This window comes from Pseudochaenichthys georgianus, chromosome 4, assembly GCF_902827115.2.
Source record: "Pseudochaenichthys georgianus chromosome 4, fPseGeo1.2, whole genome shotgun sequence".
Classification (NCBI taxonomy): Eukaryota; Metazoa; Chordata; class Actinopteri; order Perciformes; family Channichthyidae; genus Pseudochaenichthys; species Pseudochaenichthys georgianus.
This window is the reverse complement of record NC_047506.1, coordinates 1,234,431-1,244,909: the sequence shown is the minus strand read 5'-3', so window position 1 is coordinate 1,244,909 and position 10,479 is coordinate 1,234,431. Positions and strand designations below refer to the sequence as shown.

General features: G+C 44.0%; 1 protein-coding gene across 1 annotated transcript in view; it reads left to right on the top strand.

Moving 5' to 3' along the window:
* The window catches only part of LOC117445486 (voltage-dependent R-type calcium channel subunit alpha-1E-like), an 85,222-nt gene extending 79,064 nt beyond the window's left edge, over positions 1 to 6,158 (top strand). The window contains exons 34-39 of the mRNA XM_034081210.1: positions 210 to 260; positions 686 to 823; positions 2,576 to 2,723; positions 3,852 to 4,033; positions 4,301 to 4,465; positions 5,202 to 6,158. Coding sequence (XP_033937101.1) covers positions 210 to 260; positions 686 to 823; positions 2,576 to 2,723; positions 3,852 to 4,033; positions 4,301 to 4,465; positions 5,202 to 5,624 — 1,107 coding nt within the window. The 3' untranslated portion in view covers positions 5,625 to 6,158. The remainder of the gene's footprint in view (positions 1 to 209; positions 261 to 685; positions 824 to 2,575; positions 2,724 to 3,851; positions 4,034 to 4,300; positions 4,466 to 5,201) is intronic.
* The last annotated feature ends 4,321 nt before the right edge of the window (positions 6,159 to 10,479 follow it).

Here is a 10,479-nt window from a genome sequence, read left to right as displayed (position 1 = left end):
ATCCCACACACACCATCCCCTACACACACCATCGCCTACACACACCATCCCCTACACACACCACCCCCTACACACACTGGTAACCATCCCCTACACACACCATCCCCTACACACACCATCCCCTACACACACCATCACCTACACACACTGGTAACCATCGCCTACACACACCATCCCCTACACACACCATCCCCTACACACACTGGTAACCATCCCCTACACACACCATCCCCTACACACACCATCACCTACACACACTGGTAACCATCCCCTACACACACCATCCCCTACACACACTGGTAACCATCATCTACACACACCATCAACTACACACACCATCACCTAAACACACTGGTAACCATTCATTCAATTGGTTTTAAGTCATTTTAAGAACTTTGATTTTAAATTTGACTTTTTTTCAGAATTTTGACTTTTCTCAGAAATTTTATTTTTTCTAAGAAATTTGACATTTTAAAGAATTTAGACTTTTCTCAGAAATTTGACTTTTTCTCAGAATGTTTGACTGTTCCTCAGAAATGAGAAATGTCTCAGTATTTTCACTTTTTTCTGAGAAGGTTAATTACCACAATGTGTGCAATCCATGTGTGAATTGTTCCCTTTGATCTCAGTAGATGTGACTCTCGGGAAGAGAATCACATGACGAACCCTCTCTCCTCTCGTTAAGGTGCCGGATGTGATGGAGTATAACCAGGTGATGCATCATCATCATCATCATCTGCACGACTCGCTGGTTATTAAATCCCCTCAGCGCTGCGCCTCCATCAGAGCGTCCTCCATGCCCCGGCTGGCTGTCGACCTTCCGGTAATAAAGAGTCTTAACCTTTATAAAAAGTACCTAAAAGGGCTAGTACACACTTTCATATCTGCTGCTGTTAGATATTATCAATACAGTAAACAACATCGCGTTTAAATATTTATATATTCTGATTTACTTTCAGGTCATAAGTGTATTGTATGTTTCGCTACTGGAGGAGACTTTTCATTTTCATCTTTTAAATCTCTGAAGTAATTTAATAGCATTTATTTATTTTTATTTCACTTTTTCTGAAGCGTTTCTTCTGCACATTTCGTGATCTACAATACATACTCCTGCGTGTACTTGATATTGAGAGAGGTATACATATACATCTACAGTGACCTAAGTAGTCCCTCCTCTGTTTGTGTAGGCCAGCAGAGGTGGGAAGTAGTGGAGTACAAATACTTTGTTACTGTACTTAAGTACATGTTTCTGGTATCAGTACTTTACTCCACTACTTATTTTTCTGACGACTTTTTACTTTGACTTCTTACATTTTAACTCAAATACCTGTACTTTCTACTTCTTACATGTTAAACTCAAATACCTGTACTTTTTACTTCTTACATGTTGAACCCAAATACCTGTACTTTCTCCTTCTTACATGTTGAACTCAAATACCTGTACTTTCTACTTCTCACATGTTGAACACAAATACCTGTACTTTCTACTTCTTACATGTTGAACACAAATACCTGTACTTTCTACTTCTCTCATGTTGAACTCAAATACCTGTACTTTCTACTTCTTACCTGTTGAACTCAAATACCTGTACTTTCTACTTCTCAACTGTTGAACACAAATACCTGTACTTTCTACTTCTCTCATGTTGAACTCAAATACCTGTACTTTCTACTTCTTACATGTTGAACTCAAATACTTGTACTTTCTACTTCTCACCTGTTGAACACAAATACCTGTACTTTCTACTTCTCTCATGTTGAACTCAAATACCTGTACTTTCTACTTCTCACCTGTTGAACACAAATACCTGTACTTTCTACTTCTTACATGTTGAACTCAAATACCTGTACTTTCTACTTCTCACATGTTGAACTCAAATACCTGTACTTTCTACTTCTTACATGTTGAACTCAAATACCTGTACTTTCTACTTCTCACCTGTTGAACACAAATACCTGTACTTTCTACTTCTCTCATGTTGAACTCAAATACCTGTACTTTCTACTTCTCACCTGTTGAACACAAATACCTGTACTTTCTACTTCTTACATGTTGAATCCAAATACCTGTACTTTCTACTTCTCACATGTTGAACTCAAATACCTGTACTTTCTACTTCTTACATGTTGAACTCAAATACCTGTACTTTCTACTTCTCTCATTTCCCAAACAGCTGGTTCCTTTAGTCTGAATGTGTGTTTGGTGCGTGGTCATTACTCTTCAGAGTCACTGCGTGCCTATTGGTTGGAACACGATCCGTGTATCCATCACTTCCTGGTCTTCTCTAAAGAAGAGGGACCAATGGAAACGTTGTCATGTTGCCGTTGTTCAGCATGGAAACATTCATTAGCTAACAATGACATTATTGTTCTATTGATATAAAGGGAGGTCAGGTACTCTTTAAAGCAGCTGCTAGCTATGGGTACTTTCTACTGAAGTACACTTCAAAGCCTCTTTACTTTCACTTCAGTAAAGAAGTTTAGTCAGTACTTCTACTTTCACCAGAGTATTTTTAAACACGAGTATCTGTACTTCTAATTGAGTAAAGGATGTGTGACTTTGCCATCTCTGTAGGCTGGGATGTCTGCAGACAGTAAGCTGATGAAGCGCTCCTTCTCCACCATCGGGGATCAGTGTGTGAACGGCCTCTGGCAGGAGCAGCACTCTCTGGAGAGAATCAGTCCGGACGGCGAGTTCCGACCACGACAGAGGAGCTACAGAGGTCAGTGAACGCATCACGACTCCTTTAGTCACATAAATATAAAGTGCTGCAGGAATGAGTCAAACCCGGAAATGAGGCAGCGTCTTGGCACTTCCTGTTCCCTCCTGAATGATTTTCTGAATGTGTTTTTATCCTAAAATAAGGTCTGTGGTTAACACAAGCTGAAGAGATTTTAACGTTTTGTTCTGCGACATAAAATACGTCAGTAAATACCCCACTGGTGGATTTAAAAACGGAGGTTGCTAACAAGTGTCTAAATGAGACGACTAAACGTCATCACACCCAACACTAGCCTCCTTAGCTTAGCGGTGGTGACGTGAAGTCATGTGACTGTGCTGTAGTTCCTTTATAGCCCAACGTTAGCCACCTTTAGCTTAGCGGTGGTGACGTGAAGTCATGTGACCGTGCTGTGGTTCCTTTATAGCCCAACATTAGCCACCTTTAGCTTAGCGGTGGTGACGTGAAGTCATGTGACTGTGCTGTAGGTCCTTTATAGCCCAACGTTAGCCACCTTTAGCTTAGCGGTGGTGACGTGAAGTCATGTGACTGTGCTGTAGTTCCTTTATAGCCCAATATTAGCCTCCTTTAGCTTAGCGGTGGTGACGTGAAGTCATGTGACTGTGCTGTAGTTCCTTTATAGCCCAACATTAGCCTCCTTTAGCTTAGCGGTGGTGACGTGAAGTCATGTGACCGTGCTGTGGTTCCTTTATAGCCCAACATTAGCCACCTTTAGCTTAGCGGTGGTGGCGTGAAGTCATGTGACCGTGCTGTAGTTCCTTTATAGCCCAACATTAGCCGCCTTTAGCTTAGCGGTGGTGACGTGAAGTCATGTGACCGTGCTGTAGTTCCTTTATAGCCCAACATTAGCCGCCTTTAGCTTAGCGGTGGTGACGTGAAGTCATGTGACCGTGCTGTAGTTCCTTTATAGCCCAACATTAGCCTCCTTTAGCTTAGCGGTGGTGACGTGAAGTCATGTGACCTTTATATCCTATATTTAGCATTTTACTCCAAAATCCTAAAGTGGTGTTAATAGGTGGATATTATCCTGCTGAACTAAACGTGTAAGTATCATACACGTTTGTTTGCCACAGATCTGAGTTGTTTTTATTTCCGTTAAACGCCTCTCAGGTCCTAAAAACAACCCCAGAGAAACCAGCAGTCACGAGCGAGGGCGATCTAAGGAGCGGCGCCACCTGCTGTCTCCAGACGTTTCCCGATGTAACTCTGAGGAGCGAAGCAGAGACACTTCCTGTGAGAGGAAACGCTCCAGATCCCCGAGCGAAGGACGGACTCACACCTTACAGAGACAGGTAGGAGGTTAGACACACTACTGTAGGTTAGTGGGTTGTTGCCATCCTTGTGTTTCGCTTTGTCCCATTCTTAGTAGATCAGATAGTGAGGGTTTTTGTTTGAGTTTTGGTGTGAAAGGATACATTTAGAGATAGACTGAACTCGCCGGAAATCTGACTTTTTCTCAGATTTTTGACTTTTTCTTAGAACTTTGACTCAATTGACTTTAAATCACATCCCTGGTTAATCTAATTTGAACTGAACGTACCTGTGTGTGTTGTTTGCAGGTGAACTCGTCTGTAAGCCCCGCCCACTCTGACTCCGGGACGCCTCGAAATCGTCGCCAGCTTCCTCAGACTCCCTCTCGCCCTCGACCCTACATCTCTTACTCTCCTCTGGTCTGCCAAACCTCCGCCGTCACAGTTTTAGCAGAATCTTCCTCCGCCCCCGAGGTACATCTTTTTGGTATTTTTGTAACTCTGGCACAACAATCTTATCTTATCTTACATCCTCCTCTACTGTTACACACCTGAACTGTTATTAAAAACACAGATAGATAAGTATTTTAAAGGGGACCTATCATGCATAATGCACTTTTGTACGTCTTGTGTACATGAATATGTGCCCCCGGTGTGTCAGAAAACACAACCCTCTCTTTTCCTCCGTACCCAAATCTCTAAAAACGGGGCTGCAACGGAGCTGATTATTATTTGAATTTTTCTGACGTCAGAAAAGGGGTGCTCCGCTTATATGGGCAACTCTCCACCGATCAGGGGAATGAGAGACCGCTCAAAAGCGCTGTAGTACATATGCCAGGCCTGTAAGTGGCGCTGTAGCCACAGAATCAGCCCTTGCAAAAACAGGGCTGGAATAGAGCAAATAGAGCGAAATGAGGCATGGCTAAAACGCAGGATCCGTTTGGTATTTATAAAAAAAAACTTCAGAGACATGTTTTATATAGGTATGGCCCTACAATATATGTTTCAAATATAGCATGATAGGTCCACTTTAAGAAAACTATAATAACATTAAAAAATATTTAAAATAATAAAATATATATTAAAATATAGCAGTATTTACAAATGTGGCAGTAATAAAAAAAGAAAACAGATATTGTGTACATTAATGTGTTAATTCATTGTGTGCAAAATGACAATAAAAGCCTTGACTCTTGATTCCCCGCCTCAGGATGGATCTGGAGCCTCCAAATTGAAACCGGAGAAAGAAACCAGCCCCCTTCCTCCAGTTCAGGGGTCCTCTGGAGGTCAGGGGTCCTCTGGAGGTCAGGGGTCGTCTGGAGGTCAGGGGTCGTCTGGAGGTCAGGGGTCATCTGGAGGTCAAAGCCACCCCTCGCCTCAACGCTACATCTCAGAGCCCTTCTTGCCGTTCCACGATGACGTCATGGAGGGAGCTGACGGGGAGGAAACTCTCACTTTTGAGACGGCCGTGGCCACCAGTTTGGGACGAGCTAACGCCATAAGCTCCGCCCCTCAGCTCAGACACTCCTGGCAGGTTCCCAACGGACACATCCGCACGAAGACTTTGTGCCAGGCGAGTCCTTCAGGAGCCAATGAGCTGCTGAGCGACACGGACGAGGACGACCGCTGCTAAAAAAACAGAAGAGGAGGCGACTCGGAAAAAATCTCCACGAGGCACAAGGACTTCTGAGATCTGTGTCGTGTCTCAAATTGCGTACTTCTGTATTTACTTCTGCTGTTCTGATTGCTTAAGTGCGTTCCAATGACGACCGCTGCTAAAAAACTCCACGAGGCACAAGAGGAACGAGGAAGAGGAAGCGACTCCATGAGGCACCAGGACCTCTGAGATCTGTCCTGCGTCTCAAACTGCGTACTTCCTGCTGTTTTGACTGCCTGGATGGTGCTTTCAGAACGGTCCAAACGTTAAGTGTTGAACGCTGGACACTCCTCACACTCAATGGCCGCTGTGTTGTAGCTGAAGTGAAGCGAACAGTTTCAGCAGAAAACATACAACACTATAAATATACAAGTTATTCATGTGGGGGTTTTGTTTAGTATTTAAGAAACACACCATTAAGCTCATAGTGTTAATTCAGCACCGCTAACAATGCTAGCTGATAGCAACGGTTGTCGCTTCCTGTTAGGACACAGGGGCCGTTTCTCAATGTCGAGTACACATGCTGCAGAGCCACTATTTCAAGTATACTCCGTCATCGAGTGGCGCCGAATGCTGGGCATTTAAACAGTCCTTCGGCGCCACTCGACGACGTAGTATACTTGAAATAGCGGCTCTGCAGCAGGGCTACTCGACATTGAGAAACGGCCAGTGTGTGTGATTTGAAAGTCAAAATTCACACACTGCATACGTGTTCAAAGTGCACGAGATGCAGTGAACTACACCGTAAACATTTGACCATTGGTTACTTAAAAAAAATCTGGCAACAAAGTGACACCCAATATAATTAATTAGTACAACAATTTGAATACATTGTTTAAAGTTAGTCAATGTTTATTAAAGAAAGTTAAATTATGTTGGATTTAATTCTGTATTTATTTACCAAGAAGTAAACGTAAATTAGATTACTAAATATGTGGTGAAATTGGATTAAATAATTATCTATAGGAGATGTTAATTTAAATGATTTAGTGAATACCTGTATGAAATTAACTTGCATTAACTTATACTTTAAGATTTCAATTTACTGAATATCGGTAAAAATGGTTTGAATTCCTCCCAAGTTATATTTACCAGATATAAGTTTAATGGCGCTTTTCCACTGCAGGGCCTCGCTCGGCTTAGTACGGTATAGTTAGGCCTCGTTAGGCCAGGCTCACTTTATGCTGCGTTTCCATTACAGTTTAGGGGCTGGGGCGGTAACTATAGTAACGCAGTGTAAGCGGAGCCGTGACGTCATCTTCAATGCGAACCACAAAACCAACATGAGCCGTTAGCGGTTAGCCCTCAGAGCTCTCAGCTCCTCAGATCTGTTCAGAAACCAGACAGAAGTGAAACCAGTCCAAACCACAGACTGCCTGTGTCATGGCGAATACAGTCGCTGGTTTATTCATGTTTGTAGGTCGTTGTTGTGAGTGTGGACGGTCGGAGCATTTACAACGTTAGCTTAGCCGATCTCCATTCAGAAAACACGCATTTTAAAGGTGTTTCTCTGCCGTCTGTCTGCAGACTCAAAGCATTAATTCATGGTTCTTACTAACCGGTATCAGTATGTTGTTACTTCGGCATCATTTAGAAACGTGTATTTTAATTAAATCACGGTCACATATGTTCATCTTGTTGTAGTTGTAGCGCCCTTGCCAGCGATTCTCTCTCTAGTTTAGCATGCTCAGCCCGGCTCAGCCCGGTTGTTGTCCCGGAAAGAACCTCGATTTTGGAGAGCCTGAAAAACTGTGAAAAAGTACCCGTTAGTCGGAACTACGCCGAGTGGAAACGCATCCAAAAACTGACCGGGCACGGCACGCTTAACCCGCGCTGTAGTGGAAATGCGCCATTAGTGTAGAAGTCGCTTTGTTGCCGTGTCTTTGATAATCTACTCACTGTCGCGTCTTCTTAGAGCCACACGTCTCCATGCAGAGAAAGGGAGTATCTGAGTTGAGACGCAGCACTTCTCAGCAGCAGTTGCATCACAAACTGTGTGTGTGTGTGTGTGTGTGTGTGTGTGTGTGTGTGTGTGTGTGTGTGTGTGTGTGTGTGTGTGTGTGCGCGCGCGTGTGTGTGTGTGTGTGTGTGTGCGTGTGTGTGTGTGTGTGCGCGCGCGTGTGTGTGTGTGTGTGTGTGTGTGTGTGTGTGTGTGTGTGTGTGTGTGTGTGTGTGTGTGTGTGTGTGTGTGTGCGCGCGCGTGTGTGTGTGCGTGTGTGTGTGCTCTTAATAGAGAAACGGTGCCAAATGAATAGCACAGCAGAGACTGTACTAGACGTAGATCACTGCAGGCAGGGCGTTATGTTTTGATTGTTATTTGAACGTGGAGACACGACGGCGTCCGCACCTCTCTTTGGATCCCAGAGACGGACCTGAGCGAGTCGTGTGCAGGTGAACGTAGAGGTAGCATGTAAAGATGTGATGAATGTATTTTAGTGTCAGGCGTTCAGAGGGTTGCCGTCGGTCGTGGATGTAGCCATGAAACTCTCGGGTTATAACCCAGGTCCCGTTTGCAGCCAGAGAATGGACTTGGTCTGCGGCATTAAAACATCGATGCTATAATAATGCTCCTCAAGGCGAGACGCTACAGGAGAACACTGCTGTTTCAGAGGAACGAGAACATCCACACTAGTGTCCATCTCCCTGCTTACCTGAAGCGTCTCGCCTCAAAGTGCTGCTTTGTGTTGCTGTGAAGAACGCGCTGGAGATCCGGGACAGATTGCAGGAGAACAGATGTTTTGTCTCAGGACTCTGGACCGTCACATGTGTAATATAAGACCTTCTGAGACGCTCTCCATTGGACCTTAAGTGTGAAGATCAGACGGACAGGAAGTGATTTCCACAGGTCGGTCAGCGCGATGTCACGTGACCATCGTCGGCCCGCTGGAGGATCGTGGAGGTTTGTTTCTGTGCTGGATTCTGACGATTTCAAAGCCAGTGAAAACACAACCAAGGACGACGTCTTTCCTTCCTTCCTTCCTTCCTTCCTTCCTTCCTTCCTTCCTTCCTGTGACGGACACTTTGAGGAATCATTCTATGGTTTTCTTAAATGTAAACAGCCATTGTTATTGTAGTTTCCACATGCATGATCAAAGTGACGATGAGAGGTGTCAGAGAGGAATATCTTATTGTTATCATGTCAATGCATCCATGATTAGGGCTGCACGATTTGGACTGGAACTGCAATCACAATCCGTCGAGGATGTAGGAGGGATTGATCCCAAAAGCCTCTTTATTCAAAAATACATTAGATTATCATTGTGTGAGTTTTCTAAGACGATCTGTACTTAAATAATATGTTTTGTGACGTCTGTTGAATTCGATGTGTAGGCTGGGATATAGTCTATTTCCCAGCTCACAGAGTGCTGCTGCGAACCCAGAGATGTTGAGCCCCCAAATGTTTATGTTAGAAATGTTTAGTAGGGTCTGCAGCTCTTAGAAACTGCCGGAAGCTAACCTGCAGATGTTGGGCAATCTGCACAATTGGCACAAGTTGTAATAATATATAATATTTTTTTAGCGCCTTTCAGGAAACCCAAGGTCGCTTTACAAGTCGGGTAGGGGGGGGGAAGTAGCGGAAAAATAAAGCTATTAAACTAACTATACAGTGGGGAAAGCCTCGGTGAAAAGGTGCGTTTTGAGGGCTTTTTTGAAATGTCCAGGGTTGGGGCGCTGCGGATTTCGGGGGGGAGAGAGTTCCAGAGGGTGGGGGGTGCCACACTGAAGGCTCGGTCACCAAAAGTCCGCAACCTGGTGCGGGGGGTGGAGAGCAGTACGTTGTGTTAATTAGCATTACATAGCGTATGCAGACAGTAGTTACAATATGGCGTGGCCGATCTGGACACGTTGGAAGTGGTGTTGGAGGTTATTGACGATGTTCAATACATTTCTGACCATTTCAGGATCTTAAATGGCAGTTTAGGCCATATGTGTACTCTGTTGGCTGATTTCGATACATCGTGGGTCCATTAAGAAGTTTAAGAGGACTCAAAACCATGCCTCAGAAATGGATCCCCAATCACCTCCAAACCGGCCAAGCCCTTTTCGTAGTCTGAATATGTCAATGAATGCAACTTTCAAATTGCCCGATATGTGCAGGTTAGCATCCGGCAGCTTCTCTGAGCTGGAGACCCCACTGTACATTTCTAACATGAGACTTTGGGGTCCTTAAGTTCACTAAGCTGGCAACTAAATGTATATCTCTGCAGCTCCAAATTTAAAATGTATTCCAACACATAATCAGCCTTTATCGTACATCGTGCAATTTGAATATCGCACATGTCCATATTGTGATGTTGACGTACTCGTGGAGCCCTAATCGTGATTACACTGGCCTTCAAACCCAGTCCCCCCACAGAGTAAAGACGTACACTATTTGTTGTCCCAGCATCCACTGTCGATATCTTTGATCATTCCAACCTTCCCTTAAATAAGATGTGTATTTATATCACGTGCTGTTGTGTTTCTGTAATACATGTTTTGAAATGTGAACACAGGACTTATCTGGACTGGAAAACCTGGACTGGGTAAAAAAAAAAGACGTATTTTAGCAGAGGAACCTCCTTTTGAATCCCCACGATGGGTTCCTACAGTAAACGTGTTGTGTTAGGGCTGCAGGGCGTAGTTTATCACGTGAACAGTCTGTACAGAACAACCTGATCTGTGCCTGGGGACACCGCCCCTAAAGCGCCCGGAGTCCATAGATAGAGAAGCCTTCTGCTCCATATAGGATAACGTGTACGAAATGAATCCATGTTTCATTGATTTATGACCTTAACAAAGGAAGTGTTTACATATCTGTGCAAAGGACCATTAAAGAGAGAGCCTTGTC